The sequence below is a fragment of the Otolemur garnettii genome, unplaced genomic scaffold (assembly GCF_000181295.1).
Source record: "Otolemur garnettii isolate 467f Iridium unplaced genomic scaffold, OtoGar3 scaffold00186, whole genome shotgun sequence".
In the NCBI taxonomy this organism is placed as follows: Eukaryota; Metazoa; Chordata; class Mammalia; order Primates; family Galagidae; genus Otolemur; species Otolemur garnettii.
Window position 1 is genome coordinate 2004698 of NW_003852581.1, and position 20570 is coordinate 2025267.

The window sequence follows — 20570 nt, forward strand, 5'->3', positions numbered from 1 at the left end:
TAAGAACATTTACAAAAATAGGCATAGATAGAACATTTCTTAAGCTGAGAGTAACGGTCTATGACAAACCCACTGCCAATATCATACTGAAAGGAGTAAAACTGAAAGTATTCCTATTTAGAACTGGAACCAGACTAGTATGTCCACTATTGACACTACTATTCAACATATTGCTGGAAATCTTATTCAATTGAATCTGGCAAGAGAAGGATATCAAAGGTATGCAAAAGAAGTCAGGAGTAGTCAAATTTTCATTCTTTGCTGATGATATAATTTTACACTTACAAAATACAAGGGATTCAACCACAGGCGCTTGGAAGTGATCAAGAAATACAAAAAGACCCAAGGATATAAAATCAATATCCACAAATGAATAGCCTTCATATACATCAATAACAGTCAAGCTGAGAATCAAATTGTAAACACAATACACTTCATAGTAGCTTCAAAGAAAATGAAATACTTTGGAATATATGTAAGAAATAAAAAGAAGGATCTCTAGAAAAAAGAACTATGAAATCCTAAGAAATAGCAGAAGAGCAGAAGATTTTAACAAATGGAAGAACATATGTGTGCATGGTTGGGAAGAATCAACATTGTTAAAATATATTTACCATCCAAAGCAATCTACAGATTTAAGGCAATCTCCATTAAAACACCATATCATACTTTGAAGAACTTGGAAAAGAAGGTTTTTGTTTCATACGGAAACAGAAAAAAACACCAAGTAGCCAAAACTATTCTGTAAAATTAAAAAAAAGAATCTAGAGTCATGTTACCAGATTTCAGGTTATACTACAAGTCTATAGTGATCAAAACAGCATGGTATAGGTATTAAAATGGAGATATAGATCTATGGAACAGAATAGAGAACCTAGATATGAAACCAGCCTCATATTACCATTTAATCTTCAATAAACCAAAGAAATGCATACACTGGAGAAAAGAACCCCTATTTAATAAATGATGTTAGAAGAACTGAACAGCCACATGTAAAAGGCTGAAATTGGACCCACATCTCTCACCACTTGTAAAAATTGACTCATACTGAATGAAAGATTAAAATCTAAGACACAAAACTATAAAATCTCTAGAAGAAAATGTGGGGAAAACTCTTAACTATCTAACTGGGGAAATATTTATGAAGAATACCCTCTTAGCCAGTATTTCTCAACCTGTGGGTTGTGATGCACAAGAACTGTATTAATGGGTTGTGGCATTAGGAAGATTGAGAACCACTGCTCTTAGCAATTAGAGCAACAAAAAATAAATGGGACCTTATCAACATTAAAAGTTTCTCTACAGCTAAGGGCACAATAAACAATGTCAATAGACAACATTCGGAATGAGAGAACATATTTGCATATTATCTAACAAAGGGCTAATAATCAGAATCTACAAAGAATTCAAGCAAATCAGTAAGAAAAAAAGGAAAAAATCTCAATGAATCTCTGGGCAGAAGACACAAACAGAACTTTCTCCCAAGAATACAGAAAGATGGCCAACAAACACATAAAAAAAAAATGTTCATCATCCTTAGTTATCAGAGCAATGCAAATCAGAACCACCTTGAGACATCACCTAACCCCAGTGATAATAGTCCACATTACAAAACTCTCAAAGCTACAGATGCTAGTGTGGATGTGAGGAGAAGGGAAAAGTTAAACACTATTGGTGGGATTGTAAACTAGTATAGCCTTTTAAAAAAGAAGTATGGAGAACCTTCCATTTGATCCCACAATCCCATTACTAGGTATCTATCTGCCTGGAGGAAAAAAATCATTTCACTATAAAAACATTTGTGCTAGAATTTTTATAGTATCTCAATTCCTAATTGCAAAGATTGAGAAGCAACTCAAGTCCCCATCGAGGTATGGATGCATCAATAAATTGTGGTTTATATATACTAAAAAGATGGAGATTTTACATGTTTTGTATTTACCTGGATGGAAATGTAAAATATTCTCCTTAGTAAAGTATGTTAAGAATGAGAAAACAAGCATCCCATGTACTCAATACTAATTTGAAATTAATAGATAAATAAGTATAGTTCCATAGGGATAACAATACCAATGAAATTCAAGAATTGGGGAAGGGAAATGGGGGCCAAGTAAGCTCCAACCTAATGGCTACAGTGTAGTGGTATATGGCCCAACTATTGGGTGAAGTACTCCACTAAAACTCAGATATTAACTAACAAATGCAAACAATATATCCTAATTTTATCTACCCTTTTATTAATCTGAAGTAAAAATTATGATAAAAAAGTTTGATTTTACTATTATACATGTCGTTAATATGATCTTTTATCCTTGTGGCATACATTTCTGCTTTTATTCACATTGTAGACAAATCAGAGAATCAAGGTAAACAAAGAGAAAAACCTAAAAGTCAGTTACCTATATTCTTATCATTTGGAGACGATCAATCACTGCTGCTGTTATTTTGGTATATTCTCTTTGGAATTTTTTTCCTATGTCCTTATAAATGGTATGCTCATGTATATTCACATGGATATACAAACACACACAAATATATTTACCCCCACAATACAAAATGAGTTTAAAAATATTACTTATAACAGAAAATTTACATAAAAAACGTATGTTATCATTATAAGTAATACTAAGCTCCAAAGTGTTTTTATATATGATTTTTTTTTTTTGCAGTTTTTGGCAGGGGCTGGGTTTGAACCCGCCACGTCCAGCATATGGGGCTGGTGCACTACTCCTTTGAGCCGCAGACGCCACCCTATACATGATTCTTCTTCTTTTTTTTTTTTTTTTTTTGAGACAGAGCCTCAAGCTATCCCCCTGGGTAGAGTGCCATGGCATCACGCTCACAGCAACCTCCAACTCCTGGGCTCAAGCGAGTCTCTTGCCTCAGCCTCCCAAGTAGCTAGGACTACAGGCACCTGCCACAACGCCTGGCCATTTTTTGGTTGCAGCCATCATTGTTGTTTGGCAGGCCCAGGTTGGGGATTTGAACCCACCACCTTAGGTGTATGTGGCTGGCGCCTTTGCCGCTTGAGCCACAGGCGCCGAACCTATACATGATTCTTAAGGCCAGGATCATGTCCCCTATTTTTTCTTGAAACATTTTGAGATAATTAGACAACAATGATCTCTCGCCCATTTAACACTTGCTGCTTGTATCCTGAGTTTACTTTACTTTGCTTTGCTCCATCTGTTTTTTGTTTATTTACTTATGTTGTTGTTTTTCTCTTCCCCAGTATATGGAAAGCCTCCTGAGATCAGGAATTATTTCTTTGATCTCTTTCTGTCTTATCCCCAAGACCCAAATTAATGCCTTGTGGCCTATACTATTTTAAAAAATAATTAATAAACTGAGAAATATACTTGCAACAGTTACGAGCAAAGGTTGATACCTTGAACATTTATATTGCTCTTTTAAGTTGATAAAAGAGGAACAATTCAATTAAACAAATGAATATAGTACTAACAAAACAAGTATAAATATCAAATAAACAGTTTGAAAACATGTTCAAATTTGTGTTATTAAATGTAAATTAAAATAAAATAACATTTTTCAACTTTCAAATTGGCAAAGGAGTTTTGATAATACCCTATTTTCTTGAAAGATCTGAGAAACAGACATGCTTGCTTATAAACTGCCATTGGATATACAAACTGTTACAACATTGGAGGGGAGTGACTTTGACATTTCTTTATCTAAAACTTTAAAACTTAAGATACTTTGGGACTTTAACTTCCAGAACGAAATAAAGGATTTTTTTTTCCCAAGTTTTCCTGGCGTTAGTCAAAAATCTTGGAAATAATATATAAAACAAACATAAGAAGACACTGAAAGGTAGAAAGAAGAAAGCAGAGTGGCTAGAGATCTTGGGATCAAAAGAAGAAAATGGCAGAGTCATATATCTCAGACTGAGAGCCAGATAAACTGACAAGGTAGAAACACCAATGGAGTCAGCCTTCTAATGTCCCAATAGAAGCCTGATTTATCTGGCAAAGGGCCAGGAATAGGGCAGGCTAGCAAGACAGGAAATTTTGAGACAATAATTGTTGTAATCCATCCAAATACTATAGAAAAAAATAAGACCTTACCATAATTTGAATGCTAAAAATGGCATAAATAGCATCATTGAAAATGCTATTTATTTATCTGCTATCACAGATGAACAAAAAGATTTTTTTATATTATACTTTCTTAAAAAGCATATTATAAAGCAGTATATAAAACAATATTTTATTTTTATGGAAATATTTATACATGCACATACCAAGAAAAAAAAAGACAAAGAACCACACACCAGGAATATTTATCATCTCTAGTTAGAAGGATTATGGTAACTTCTTTTTTACATCTTCCAAACTGCCAATAGTGACATGTATTTTTAGATCATTAGATATGTCAAATAGAAAAGTAATTTATAAGATAAATTTATAAGAATGAATACTCACTGCAATCCCACTATTGGGCATCTATCCAGAAGGAAAAAAAAATTTTTACTATAAAGACACTTGTATTAGGCTGTTTATCACAGGCCAATTTACAATTGCTAAAATGTGGAAACAGCCTAAATGTCCTTCAACCCAGGAATGGATTGGTAAGCTCTGGTATAAGTACACTATGGAGTATTATTCAGCCATCAAAAAAAACGAAACTTTTACAGCATTTGTAATAACCTGGATGGAGGGGGAACACATTATTCTTAGTGAAGCATCACAGGAATGGAGGAGAATCCTATGTATTCAACTTTGATATGAAGACAATTAATGACAATTAATGACATGGTGGGGCATGGGGGAAGGAGAGATCTGACAGAGAAGGAGGGAGGGGGTCTGGGCAAAAAAAAATGACTAATTTTCACACAAACTGGATTTAATTTTGATCAACATACATTACTTAAACATCAATTTTTAATTCAACATGTCAATATGTTGTTTATCATATTGCATCCTTATTCATCAGTGAAATATGTCTGTAATCTCCCCTTTATAATAATATATTCTTTCTAATTTTACTATCAGGGGTATCCAGACTAAGTAGAATGATTTTGAAGTATTTCTATTTCTACTGTCTATAAGACTTGGCATGATCTGCTTTATTTTTCTTATAAATTATTTTTAACTTTTATTTATATATATTAGTCATTTTTTTTAGACTTTGTTAAAAACATAATAAGGAAAAAATTGTTTGCTATTTGTATTTTGTCTTGTGTATTCTGTAACAAACAAGTAGTAAATGATTATGTAAAAAAATGAATATTCACTAACATAAAATAAATATAATTTACAAAAACCATGATGAGGAGGCCTCTGGTGTCTCTGCTGCAGCCTCTGTCACCCTGTGGTCTGCAGAGGGCTCCAAGAAACAGACTAAAGACATCTAACCAGCTGCTCTTGGAAAGAATGGGGCTACTTCATCAAGGAAGCTCAGAGACAAAGAAAATTAAGAAGAAAGAGGAAGAGAGAGGAGAAAGAAGAGGAAGGAAGTGAACAAGAAGAAAACACACATGAGCATGAATCAACAAAAAAATTCTGCCAATATGAAATACCAGAACAGATTAATGCCCCCAAGGGATCACAAGGCAGAAATCACAGAATATTCCATATATAAGATTATGGAAATAATAGAGTATAAATGGAAAAAATGATAAGAATTGATGAAAAACTGGATAACAGCCTAATGAAAATCAAAAAATTACCATCCTGAAGTGAATGAAAAACATGATGAAATTAGAGAGGATATACCAGAGCATAAGGAATTGAAGGAGTCATTCAGGGAATCTAAAGATGAAGTAGAAATTATCAATAACAGATTAAACCAGAGAGAAGAATTTCAGAGGTAGAAGATAAGGCTCTTGAGCTAACTCAGGCATTTAAAGAGACAAAAAAGAAGACCATAAAAGCTGATTATTCTCTTAGAAAGTTAAAGGACTTCATAAATTGTGCAAACATACGAATTATAGGTATCCCTGAAGTAGAAGATCAAACTAAAGGCATGGAAGCCCTACTGGAGGATATCATAACTAAAAATTTCCCAAGCATCGCCAAAGATTCTGATGCACTCCTTTGGGATGGATAGCCAACCCTGGTTCATATCAATACAAACAGAACATCTCCTAGCACATGTGGGATGCTGCAAAAGCAAACATAAGAGGAAAATTTATTGCATTAGATGTCCACATCCAAAAAAACAGAAAAAGAGCACATCAACAACCTAATGAATCATCTCAAGGAAATAGAAAATGAAGAGCAATCCAATATCAAACCTAGTAGAAGAAAATAAATAACTAAAATGAAATTAGAAATAAAAGAAACTGAAAACAAAAGTATCATCTAGATAATTAACAAAAAAAAAAAGTTAGTTCTTTGAAAAGATAAATGAAATTGATAACTGTTGGCCAGATTAACTAGAAACAGAAAAGTAAGATATCTAATAACCTCAATCAGAAATTAAAAAGGGGAAATAACAACAGGTACTACTGAGATACAAGAGATCACCTCTGATTACTACTAAAAAAAAAAAAAATCTATGCTGAGAAATTTGACAGTGTGGTGGAAATAAACTAATCCCTGGAATCACAAAACCTCCCTACACTTAACCAGGAAGAAATAGATCTCTTGAACAGACCAATATCAAGTACCAAAATTGAAGAAACAATAAAAAGAGGCTGAGGTAAAAAGATTGTCCAAGCCCAAGATTTTGAGGTTGCTTTGAGCTATAACACCATGGCACTCTACCCAGAGAGACAAAGTGAGACTGTGTCTCAAAAACAAACAACAACAACAAAACAAACACGCACACATAAAAATATTCTTTTCTGACAAGAACACTTAAGGAAATAGGTGCTTGCTTCAGCAGCACATATCCTAAAATTACAACGATACAGAGAAGATTAGCATGGCCCCTGCACAAGGATGACATGCAAATTCATGAAGCATTCCATATTAAAAAAAAAAAAAAAGACAAGACAAGAAAATAGGCATGATGGCACAGTTCTTAAACTAATTGAAGCCAGCTATGACAAACTCACAGCCAATGTCATACTGAATGGAGCGAATCTGAAAGCTTTTCCACTTACAAATGAAAACAGAAGAGAATATCCACTATCACCACTACTGTTTCAGGTAGGGCTGGACATTGTAGTCAATGCAATCAAATGAAAAAAGGATATTAAGGGTATACAAATGGGGCAGAGGAGGTCAAACTTTAGTTTTTGATGATGATCTGATCTTATACTTAGAAAACCCCAGAGATTCAACAACAAGACTCCTGGAAGTGATCAAGAAATACAGTAATGTCTCAGGGTATGAAATCAATGTCCACAAATCAGGGATCATCTTTTTATATGTAAAATGATAGCCAGGTTGAGAGGCAAATCAAGGACACAATCCCCTTCACAGTGGTTTTCAAAAGAATGAAATTCCTAGGAATATACCTAACAATGGAGGTAAAGAATTTCTAAGAAGATAATTATAACACCCTGAGCAGAAAACATTAACAAATGGAAGAACATACCATGCTCTCAGCTGGGAGGAATCATCCTTAGGTACACTCCCAGATATTTCATTTTCTTTGGAACTACTATAAGAGGAATAAAGTCTATGATTGTTTTTTCAGCTTGACTATTGTTGGTATATATGAATGCTACTGACTTTTGATTACTAATTTTGTAGCCTGAGATGCTGCTGTATTCCTTGATCACTTCTAACAGTTTTGTGGTTGAGCCCCTGAGGTTTTCCAGGTATATGACCATATCATCTGCTAAAAGTGAAAGTTTGATCTCCTCTGACCCTATATGGATACACTTGATTGCCTTCTCATGCCTAAGTGCAACGGCTAAGACTTCCATTACAATGTTAAAAAGCAGTGGAGATAGTGGGCAACCTTGCCTGGTTCCTGATCTGAGTGGAGCCTTTACCTCTTTTATGTTTACATGGAGGGACCTGGAGCATATTCTCCTGAGTAAAGTATCTCAAGAATGGAGGAAAAAGTATCCAATATATCCTGTACTTCTATGAAACCAACTTATATTTACTCACACTTTTCTATGAAAGATAGAACACAACTATAGGCCAGGATGAAGGAGAAAAATGGAGTGGAAAGGGAGGGGAGGTTTGATAGATAGAGGGTAAGTGGTAGGACTGCACCTATGGAGCATATCGCAAGGGTACACATCAAATTTGTCAAGTGTAGAACATAAATGTCTTAATACAATAGTCAAGTGAATGAGGCAAAAGTTGTGTTGATTGTTTTGATATAACCACATTAGATTGTATTAAAAAAACCACATTGTACCCCACATATGCATAAATATATTCATGATCTATGTGTATATGACTTAATAAAAAAGAAAATAAATAAATAAATTTGAAAGTTAAAAAAAATCAATGTTAAAATGTCTCTATTATCCAAAGCAATCTACAGATTTAATGTAATCCTTATTAAAATACCAGTATCATACTTTCAAGAACTTGAAATAATAGTTCTTCATTTTGTATGTAATAAAAAAAAGTCTCACATATCCAACACAATTCTTAGTAATAAAACCAAAGCAGAAGCATCACTCTACCAGAATTCAGGTTATATTACAAGTCCACAGTGATCAAAATAGCATGGTATTGAAATAAAAATAGAGACATATATATATGGAACTGAATAGAAAATCTAGAGATGAAACCACCTTACATCACCATCTGACCTTTGATAAACCAAACTAAAGCATACACTGCGGAAAAGAATTCCTATTCAGGCTTGGCACCTGTAGCTCAAGCGGCTAAGGCACCAGCCACATATACCAGAGCTGGCGGATTCCAATCCAGCCTGGGCCTGCCAAACAACAATGAAAACTACAACCAAAAAATAACTGGGCATTGTATCGGGCACCTCTAGTCCCAGCTACTTGGGAGGCTGAGGCAAGAAAATCACATAAGCCCAGGAGTTAGAGGTTGCTATGAGCTGTGATGTCATAGCACTCTACCCAGGGTGACATCTTGAGGTTCTGTCTAAAAAACAAAAGAAAAAGAAAAAGAAAAAAAGAATTCCTATACAATACATGATGCCGGGAGAACTGGATAACCACATGTAAAAGACTGAAAGTGGACCTGCACCTTTCACCACTTACAAAAACTGACTTGCAATGGATAAAGAATTAAATCTTAGACACAAAATGATAAAAATCTTAGAAGAAAGCATGGTACAAACTCCTGATCATATTGGCCTGAGGGAAGACTTAACAAACAAGACTCCATTGGCAACAAAAATAAATGACAGGGTGGCACCTTGGCTCAGTGGGTAGGGCGCCAACCCCATATGCTACCAAGGGCAATAAAGTGAGATTCTGTCTCAAGTAAATAAATGAATGGGACTTAATTATGTTCAAAAGTTTCTGCACAGCTTCAGACACAATATTAAAGCAAACAGACAACCTTGGAAATGGGAAAATACATTTGTATGTTATGAATCTGACAAAAGATGAATAACTAGAATCTATAGAGTATTCAAATTAATCAACAAAACATAGCAAACAATGACATCTATTACTGTGTGAGAGACTTGAACAGAATATTATTCAGCCATAAAAAGATGGAGATTTTTATATCTTTTATGTTAACCTGGATATAGTTGGAGAACATTCACTTTAGTACAGTATCACAAGAATGGAAAATCAAGCATTCAGTGTATTCATTTCTAATATGAAGTGAGTAGAGGAATATATACCCACATGAGAGAAAAACTAATATACACCCTTGGAGAGAACTAATACATGCCCATAGAAAAGAAACACCCACACAAAAATCTCAATTTAACTCAATTTTGGGGGGAGGGGTAGTTATGGGGTAGAAGGAGATTAGTGTGCTCTCACCTAGTTGACGCAATGTAATGGTATATAGCATACCTGGATGAGGGCCAAAACTACAACAGGGAATTCATCTAACAAATCCAAACATTGTAACCTAATCATTTGTACCTTCATATTAATCTGAAATTTTTAAAAAAATTGTTAGTGTATAAAAATATAATTGACTTTTGTATGTTGATGTTTTTGAATCTTATTGGGTGGGCTTATTGTAGCTGTTTTTTAAATTGCTATAACCTCTAGGGTATTTTTATATATAAGAGTTCCTTATGTGTAAACAGAGAATTTTAATTCTCCCTTTCCTATTTTAATGCCTTTTATTCTTACCTAATTGCTTGGGGTCTATCTTTTAGTACTATGTTGAATAAAGTGCTCAGAATAGACTTTCTTGTCTTGTTCCTTATACTACATGAAACACTGTCATTGTTGTTGACTATAATGGTATCTAAGGGCTTGTTTACGTGATCTTATTGTTTTGAGATCCATTCTTTTTTTTATTGTTGGATATTCATTGAGGGTACAAAGACCCAGGTTACACTGATTGCATTTGTTAGGTAAAGTCCCTCTTATAATTGTGTCCCATCCACAAAAGGTGTATCACACACCATGTCCCTCTCACCCCATCACTCATTCCTTCTCTCTGCTCTCCCTTTCCCGAAACTCCCACCTTGTACTAGGTCATCTATTGTCCTCATATCAGAATTGAGTACATAGGATTCTTGTGACTCCATTCTTGTGATGTGTTACTAAGAATAATGTGTTCCACTTCCATCCAGGTTAATACAAAAGATGTTAAGTCTCCATCTTTTTAATAGCTGAAGGGCTGATGGTTGGTGGGCATTTAGGCTGTTTGCACATTTTGGCAATTGTAAATTGAGCTGAGATAAACAGTTTAGTGCAAGTGTTCTTATAGAAAAATAATTTTTTTCTTCTGGGTAGATGCCCAGTAATGGGATTGCAAGATCAAATGGGAGGTCAAGTTTGAGTTCCTTGAGGGTTCTCCATACTTCCTTCCAAAAAGGTTGTATAAGTTTGCAGTCCCACCAGCAGTATAAAAGTGTTTCCTGAATTGGAACCAGATGAGGTTGTCCTCTATCGCCGCTACTATTCAACATAGTGTTAGAAGTTCTAGCCAATACAATCAGGCAAGAGAAGGAAATGAAGGGCATCCAAATGGGAACAGAGGAGGTAAAACTCTCCCTTTTTGCTGATGATATGATCTTATATTTAGAGAACTCAAAGACTAAACCACAAGATTCCTGGAAGTGATCAAAGTACAGTAGTGTCTCAGGATATAAAATCAATGTCCACAGTCAGTAGCTTTTGTACACGCCAATAACTGCCAAGATTAGAAGTAATTAAGGACACAATATTTTTCATAGTATCTTCAAAGAAAATGAAATACCTAGAAACATACCTAATAAAAGAGGTTAAGGAACTCTATAAAGAAAATTATAAAACCCTAAGAAAAGAACTAGCAGAAGATATTAACAAATGGAGATCCATACTTTTGAATGTATACCTTTTTAATTTTTAATCATGAAAATGTATTTAATTTTGTCAAATGCTTTTAATAAAACCCTTGAGATGATTAAAAAAAACGTGATGAGTGAAGTTTTATATCTAAGAAGCTAACACAGATAAACAAGACATTAAATAATGGTTAAAATAATCAGAGAAAATAATAACAGTAACTGTCATAGTACAGATATGCCTATACCATAAGTCACTATAAAAGCAGAAAATCCTCCTCTTAGCTACTTTTCAAATGGAAATTTAGGATTACAGCTATGTTGAACAAATTTTCTTCAGGATGCCTACTTGTATCAAGCTTCACACTTTTCTGTTTAACCATTTTTTCATCTTTTAGTAGTAGATCTAACATTTCCCCATTTTATGTTTTCCTTAACGATGTCAAACCAGATTAATCTTCTGATTCTCAAAATTCATGTTAGTACTTTGAGTAACAAGTAATTTAAGCTTAAATAATCAAAACAACTTTTTTTTTCTAGAAAATAATGTTTCCTTCCTATGAATCCCTAGCGTGCACTTTTTGGTACCAGCTTGTAGTACTTGTTTTTTTATTCTTCCTCCTACAGATACTTTTATGTTTTTCTTATCAGTCCAACTAAATTGTAAGTTCCCTAAGGTCAGGGCTTATATTTTATTCATCTTTACCTATCATAAAATTCTGAGCATAGTGTATTGCAATCAGTTAATACATTACCTTGTTCTATTAGGTGAGCAATAAGATTGTGAACATTTCCAATCGGGCATCACAACTTCTGCTTCTTTCTAATGCCTACAGTACATAGGTTATGTCTAGGCATGTTGATGTGTAATGTATACTTGTTGAGTCATGTTTACTAAAATATCTTATATGCTAGCTAACAGTCCTATGTACAGAAGTTTTGATATATATATTCAGATGAACAGACAAAATAGTCCTTAACTTTACTCTCATAAATAAACAAATAGATAAAAAATTTATACATGGAAAAATTCAGAAATTGAATTTAGAATTTGAAGAAAGGTGCTATGGTCTGATTGTTTGTGTCCCCCTACAATTCATATGTTGAAACCTAATCTCCAGTGCCATTGTATTAAGAGGTAGAGCATTTGGATGATGGTTGGTTATGTCATAAGAGCTCTGCTTTCATAGATGAAATTAGTGCCCTTATAAAGGACATCTAATAGTACTTGGTAGCATCTTCCCCATGTGAGGAAACACAGAAGACACCATCTATGAGGAATGGGCCCTGACCAAGCACTGAGTCTGATGATGCCTTGATCTTGGACTTCCCTACCTCCAGAAATATTACCAATAAATTTGTTGTTTATAAATTACCCAGTCTAAGGTATTTGGTAATAGTAGCTCAATTAGACTGAGATGGAAAGTAAAAAAGAAAATTAGCAGTATAGAAAATAAATTTTGTGAAAGTAAATTTCCAATAAGCTTAAGAAAAATTACAGAAAGGATTGGAAAGTCATATAAATTCCTTCATTGGTATAACTAAAAAATTATGCTTATGCTTATAAATATTTAGCCACAGAAATGTTTGGAGGCAAGGGGAAAATATGAAATGACTTTCTGTATGACCACATATGTATGACTACTACAAATAATAAAAAAGAGATAATCTCTGTAAGTGCACTCTTGACAACTATAATAGTTGCCCCCTTTACTCCCTAAACAAACACAAAAGACAAATAATCAGACTCTACTATGCTTACAAGTGCATTTCATGCATGTCATTGTTGAGGAACATAACTCAATGACCTGAACAGCAGAAGATCCTGGTTCCTCTGCTCGTACTGTCAAAATGGAAATCTAAAAAGCAGAAAAGACAGAATAGGCAGGCATAACTGTTAGGCCTCACTTTTATTCTTTTACCATTATTGTTGCTAACTTCCAAACTGAGTATCTTTTTTTCAAACATTCCTTGATGTCTGAAAAGGTTTGGCATGTTGGGATTTAATTTTAGAATAGAATTTGAAACATATAACATGCACCCACATGTCTTAGTAAGTAGTTTCTGCATCATTTATACTTATACGTCATATATCTTGTGTCCATAAAGTTATCATAGACAATAAATATTTCAAATACCCTTAGTATTTATTAAATCCTTCACTTACTACAGATTGAGTATCCTTAACCTGAAAATCTAGATATTTCTAGATATCTAAATATTTCTATCTTATATATCTAGATATTTATTTCTATATCTAAATATTTCAAATACCCTTAGTATTTATTAAATCCTTCACTTACTACAGATTGAGTATCCTTAACCTGAAAATCTAGAATCTGAAATACTCCAAAATCTAAAACTTTTAGAACACTGACATGACACTCAAAGGAAATACTCATTAAAGCATTTCAAATTTCAGATTTTTTGATTAGAAGCCCTCAACAATTAAAATATTTCAAAATCCAAAATAAAAAAATCTGAAATTAAAACACTTTGATTCCTAAGCATTTCAGATAGGAGATATTAAACCTATATTTCTAAAGAATACAATTACAACTTATTTATTCTGAAATATATATACTTTGTATTTGAAATTAGAGAACTAAAAATTAAAGTTGTTGCCCACCTCAATGATTGAAACAAGGAAAGTAAATACATACTGAAATTCTTCCTAATTAGCTATTTCAAATTAATTTAGGGGTAGCCATTAATAAAACTAGAAACTCAGACACAAAAGTTAAATAAAAAGTTATTAATTAATTGATATCTAGTATTCTGTCCTACTAATATGCTATATGGCTTTATGGGTAAAATACTTTAAATAACTTTCATATCATAGAGTCTAAAGTTTCAAATTAATCCTCAAAATAATCTTTAGTCTCAAGAAATTATATCCTCTCATATGGGAAATACTTGCCAAAAGGGAAAGCCCCATTTTTACTACTCTCTGTAAGTGCAATGATAGATTTTGAGTGGAAATGTTACATTGACAGTTCACGGAGGAAACACCTACAACAAATTCCAAAAATAGAAATTATTTTCATAATCTTGAGTATCCTACTTATATATGTACTTTAGATCTCAAGATGTCTGAAAAATTGAGTTTTTCGTATGCTTAATTCTCTTTACACTGTCTATGATAGAAAAGCCACCAAGAAATTTAATAGTGTATAATTAAATTATTATAACTAAAAATAAGATCATAATAGGAAAAGTAAAGGACTTTATTGACAAGTAAGAACTTTTTTGGTTCCTATAACTATCATCATTTTTTTTTTTTTTTACTGTGACATGCTCAGCAACCTCTTACCACCTGAACTCTAAGAAGTTAACTATCTCAAACCTCATAGAAATTACGAAACCTACCAAAGAGAATTCCCTCAATCTTCTAATACCACATCCATAAAACCCATTTACCTGGGTCCATAACTATTCTTTCCTCTCTCAAAGTCTCATGGTTCTATCTATGCCTCAAAACTAAAAAGAAAGGGAAGGGCACAAGGTGGAGGAAGAAAATTACCCATAGAAAACAAAGATAGGTAGGCCAGAAGGACAAACATGAAGGAGATGAGAGGGAGAGTGACAAGTGGCTGTCACCAACACTTACATAGAGTTGAAACCATGAGAATACACTGAGTCATCTAGCAAGTGTTAAAAGAACAATATATACTGTAGACTCAGGCAAGAATCCTAAGAAGACCCAATATTTAACGACAAGGTACAGGAAACAGAGCCCATTAAGAAAGCAGAGAAGGAACAGCCAGAGTCATGAGAACAAGGAAAGCACAGTGTCATGGAAGCCAAAAGAGTTCAGAGCTTCAATAAAAGGAATAACATTGTGTCAGATGTGTCAGAAAAGACCCCAAAATTGTTCCCTCATCCTATCATGAAATTATTAATGAACTCAGCAAGATAAATTATATGTGAGATTAGAAATTGGGTTCGAGTGGTTTAGAAATAATGGGACGTAAGGACTTGGAGGCAACAAATATAGACACTGTCTTGAAAATGTTGATAAGAGGAAGAGAGAGATTGGATACTAGCTAGAGATGGGGGCAGAGTCAAAGGGATAGGTTTTTTATTTGTTTGTTTTTAATTTTTATTTCTAAACAGAAAATTCTAGTAAATACACACAGGTTAAGGGGAAAATGCCAGTGGTAGGAAGAGGCTGAATATACAGGAGAGAGAAGGAAATACAGAGTGGGTGTGTGTGTGTTTGTGTGTGTAAAGAATACTTCCCAAAGGGGCAAGATTTAGACAACAAGGGGGGTACCTTCATTTGTCCCTAGACTGGTACACATATGTTGCAGGTGGTAGGGCAGGAATTCAAGGGCCATTGTGTATGCTCAGCGGCCTTGCTTTACTCCGTGTCATGGTGGTAGGGGATCTGAGAGGGTAAGTGTGTGAGAAGCATGATCAAAATAATAAAGACTTGGACTAGTAAATGAGAGGAAAGGAAAAGAGAAGCCAGTGGTGGTGGGTTCTTGAGGGCGTAGCTGAATGATGCTGGCATGCATAACTTTATGGCAGTGCCTGTTTGGTTGTAAAATTTTCTCAAGCAGCCATCAGAGATACAGCTGCAGATTATACTCTAACCTAGAAATGATATTTTCCTCTGCATGTGGTAGAAGGACGTGGTGACGTGGCAATTGAGGGTGTTGGGAGAAAGGATAGTTCAGAAGATCCACCTTGGGGTCTAGGACAGGGAAAAGGAAGAGGGGAAAAGGGAGATGATAAACTACAAAGAAATGGAGGGGCAGGGAATTATAGATCCCTTATGAGGCTAGGTGGAAGATAGTAAGCTGGAAGGATAGGAGCAGATCAATGGCACTGTAGATTCATTACCTTCTGACTAAAGTGGGCCATTAACACTATACAGCAATCTGACCATGAGATACTCTAACTGTTCACGGAGATTATTTTGTATTTTTCCTTGAGATTTGACTCATACTCACTCACACATCCCTATTCTCAAGAGATGACCTTATTTTCTGGAAATTAATAGAATAAATGGAATCTATCAGATGGGAACTCCCAGATCTATAAATAGTCCTGCATTCATCTTCTTGTTTCAACTTGTCTTAATCCCGACTAAAGGCAACACTTTTGCTTGTTTTCTGAGTCATCTACTCTTCCCTGGCCTCTGCTTGGACCTTGATCCATCAATCATTCTCTTTTTGCGTTGGTATCTTCAACCTCTTCCTCTTTACGGGCTCCATCCTATCATCTGAAATATGTACTAATATTTTAAAGGAAAGAAAAGCCTTCTTCACTTCAGCCTCCCTATTCAGAGACCAGTCTCTTTTACTCCTCACAGCTGAGCTTCTTCAAAGAATCATCTCTGTTCTCTTCACTTTTTGGCCTCCATGGCACCCTTTGAACCACTCACAAAACTTGTAACAGGAGTTACAGACATGTCAAATAGTAATTGTGGGACAGTGTGATATGACAGCTGTTATACCATTTCTTATATTACACTCATGCTCACATGTGTCACACTGAACTATAGTTGCTATTTATTTGTCTGTATCCCTATCCTCCAGACAGCAAATTACTTGTGGGTGGGATGCTATCATGGATACCACTACATAGAAACCAGTACACTGGCTGGCAGGTAAAAGGCATTCATTATTTACTGAATGGTCAAATAAAAGTATAGATGCTCAACACATATAACAAATGTATGTAGGGGTTTTTGTATATAATGTTCATTTGTTAGCAATAGATATTGGGGCCATTAATTTACTTTATCTATTCATGTGTTTGTTTTTGTTTTATGTAAAACTTCCAACTAAAGGAATTTTAGGAGCTTTTCTTTAGCAATAGCATAAAGAATTGACAGTTACACCTACTGAGTAAGCCAACTGTATCAGTCAGTTTGATACATAATACAAATATAGTAAGAAGGAGAATTGGGTATACCCCTGGAATTTAACTGATCAAACTGTAGAAAAATCTAAGGCATAATGACATTCCTATGAAATTGGGGATGAGAAGGAAGAGGGTACTGAAATGGAAAATAATGGTGAACAAATACCATAACTAAGAATCTATGTTGAAATGCATTCATACCAAGCCTAATGGTGTATTATCACTGCTACTATGAGGCTGGCTACTGTAAAGTCTTTTACTCCAAGATTTTTAAATGTATTTTCTGGGGACTCTTTTTTCCTTTCTGTAACAATACATTTTCAATTTCACACAAATAGTTGTCAAAACTTAGCATATAGCCCAATTTACACAAATTAAGTCTACTATATAAAATGTGATGATTTGATCCGATAGATGGAAGTACTTAAGAAAACAAAGCCCTCATATATTTTTTAAAAAACATGTTGGAAAGTAATACATGTTAATATTCCTAACCCAAAAATGGTCCAAAATCCAATACTTTTTGAGCGTCCACATGATGATCAAAGAAAATGCTCATTAGAGCATTTCAGATTTCAGATTTTCAGACTAGGAATGCTCGACCAGTAAGTGTAATGCAAATATTCCAAAATAAAAAAAAGAAACAAACAAAACAAAAAACCAAAGTAAACCCTAAATACTTCTGGACACAAACGTTTCAGATAAGTAACATGTTAGCTTTAGTAAACCTGGCTTAATGCACTTTATTTTCCCAGTATTGACTTACACGTATTAGCAAGTAGATTAAATTAGCAACTATTTTATTGAGAAGTAGAGGATTCAATGAAATATCACCTTATACCTGTTAATATGGTTATCATCACAAAAACAAGAAATAACAAGTGTTGGTGAGGATATAGAAAAAAGAGAACATTTGAACACTGTTGGTCGGAATGTAAATTGGTACAATCATTACAGAAAACAGTATGAAGGTTCCACAGCAAAAAAAAAAAAAAAATGAAAAATATAACTATCATATGATCCAGCAGTTCTGTTTCCAGATATCCATATCCAAAAGAAATGAATTCAGTATTTCAAAGGTATTTGCATTCACATGTTCACTGCACCGAACTATTTGTAACAGCCAAGATTTAGAAACAATGAAGTATCTGGCAACAGATAAAAGGATAAAGAAAATATGGTGGGAAGAAGGTGTGAGCACATGAGTGTACACAGGCACACATACACAAACAGAGGAATATTGTTAAGCCCTAAAAAAGGAAAACCTGCCATTTATGGCACCATAGATGAACCTGGAAAACATTATATACACAGAAAGATAAATATTATCACACATGATCTCATTTATGTGTGTTACCTAAAAAGTCAAATTCATAGAAGCAGAGAGTAGAATGATGGTTTACAGCAGCTGGGAAGTAAGCAAAATGTGGAAATTCTGGTTAAAGGACATAAACTTTCAGTTATTCAGGAAGAATAAGTGTTAGAGATCTAATGTATAGCATCAAGACCATAGTTAATAAAACTGTATTATATGATCTTAAATATTCCTACCACAAAAAAAGGGAAACTGTGTAAAATGATGCATCTGTTACCATAATTACCCTGAATGTAGTAATCATTTCACCATATATATGTATATCAAAATATCATGTTGTACACCTTAATACATATAACTTTCGTTTTAAAGTATAGGACTGAATTTACCTGTTGGCCTGAATCCATTTTTAGTACATATATATCTGTAATGAAGACTGCCCTTGAGATCAGTCTGTAATGCACAAAACAATAAAGCAGTGATTCACATTTCATGGATAAGTTTTATTTATAGCTACATAACCATGAGAAGGCATGTTTCAAAGATTTAAGTGAGGAAAACACTGTCACCTCCTCAAACAAGTCAAATTGTGCTTTAATCTTTCCTTGGGTAATGAAAGAAGGATACATGACCTACAGCCAAATGTCAGCTGAAGCAAAGGATTTGAAATCAAACCCAGATCCTGAAAGAGTGGTAAGATAGAGAGTGTATCTTTGGTTTGGCATACATTTGTACGCTACTTGAATAACAGAATTACATGGAAATGTCAACACAATCACACAGCTACATTTTCCTAAGTTTGGTCTTCTTTTGTCTAATGGATGTAGGAGTGCCTTACGTGTATCACACATGTGAACATATATTTTCAGAAAAATAACTGTCCTCCACAAGGAAATGCTAAGAGATTATTCTCTGACCAAACTGATCTATAATTGGGGCAGCACCTGTGGCTGAGAGGAGTAGGGCAATGACCTCATATGCGGGAGGTGGTGGGTTCAAACCCAGCCCCGGCCAAAAACTGCAAAAAAAAAAACAAAAAAAAACTGATCTATGATTACTTTACATCTATAAAGAAGATAAGCATACCAAGAAAATTGTATTAATTATCAAATAATTAAGAAAATAACATAATCACCTACCAGTTTTATAGCTAATATCAATTTCTGATAAAAATAAGATTTATAAATTGCCTATTATTCTGCCTTTTCTGACATATAACTGACACTAACTTACAGAATTTATATTCTTGTTGCTATTTTAAGATCTTTTGAACTGTAAAATGAACTTAGAATACAACTTAAATGCTTTTTGAATGCCATTAATAAGAATAAAGTTAGGATGATTATTTAAAGTACAATAATAAGCCTTCCTAATGCTTAGGAACATAGAAGCTTTTACTTTGTTCAGAAAATAGGCTATTTTCCCCCTAGCTCTAAGAAAAGAGGAACAGAAAAGTCAGTAGCTTTCACAGCCTGTAAAAGCCACAAAGGCTTTTTATTTTTCTTTTAAGTGTTGCTTTCTCTTTTGTTCAAGAATAGCTATCTAGTCACACATTTGATAATATTTTAAACAGAAAAAAAGGGATAGAGCTTCTTTTTATATCTGTTTTCACTTTACTTCAAAGGATGGCCCCAGAAAGATTTGTTTTAAGTACTATTTCCAAACAAGAAAAACACTTATGGATAGACATCATCAGGTCTCTGTCATCTGATTGTCATCTGATTCTGAGTTGAGACAATGAATTATATGGAACTCACCATTGACCTTCTTTCAATGTGTCTAGATAAAAGGATGAAAATTGGAATCCATCTCCTTGTAGTCCAATGAGTTATAAATGTACTTTATAGGGCTCATTATCCAAAGTAATAGACTAAGGGTGACATCCTTGAAATGGACTTATTAGCACTGACAAAGCCAGTATGTAATACCAGGAACTATATGCAAATGATTATGTATTTACTATATCCTTTTATTAAGGAAAGTTCACTTTGTTTTTGTTACAGCTTCTCCTTTTGGTACCAGAATTATTTTATTAGAAATACACATGTATTGGGCGACACCT

The 20570-nt window shown here is 34.0% G+C and overlaps 1 protein-coding gene and 1 non-coding gene across 2 annotated transcripts in view; one reads left to right on the top strand and one right to left on the bottom strand.

The window, feature by feature from the left end:
• The window catches only part of CHM (CHM, Rab escort protein 1), an 88471-nt gene that overhangs the window by 52218 nt on the left and 15683 nt on the right, over positions 1-20570 (bottom strand). Inside the window, 4 exon segments of the mRNA XM_003804032.1 lie at positions 13082-13178; positions 18898-18961; positions 19347-19429; positions 19543-19573. Coding sequence (XP_003804080.1) covers positions 13082-13178; positions 18898-18961; positions 19347-19429; positions 19543-19573 — 275 coding nt within the window.
• LOC111721812 lies at positions 6834-6940 on the top strand. Its single transcript, XR_002770829.1, has one exon. It is a non-coding gene; the product is annotated as a U6 spliceosomal RNA (small nuclear RNA).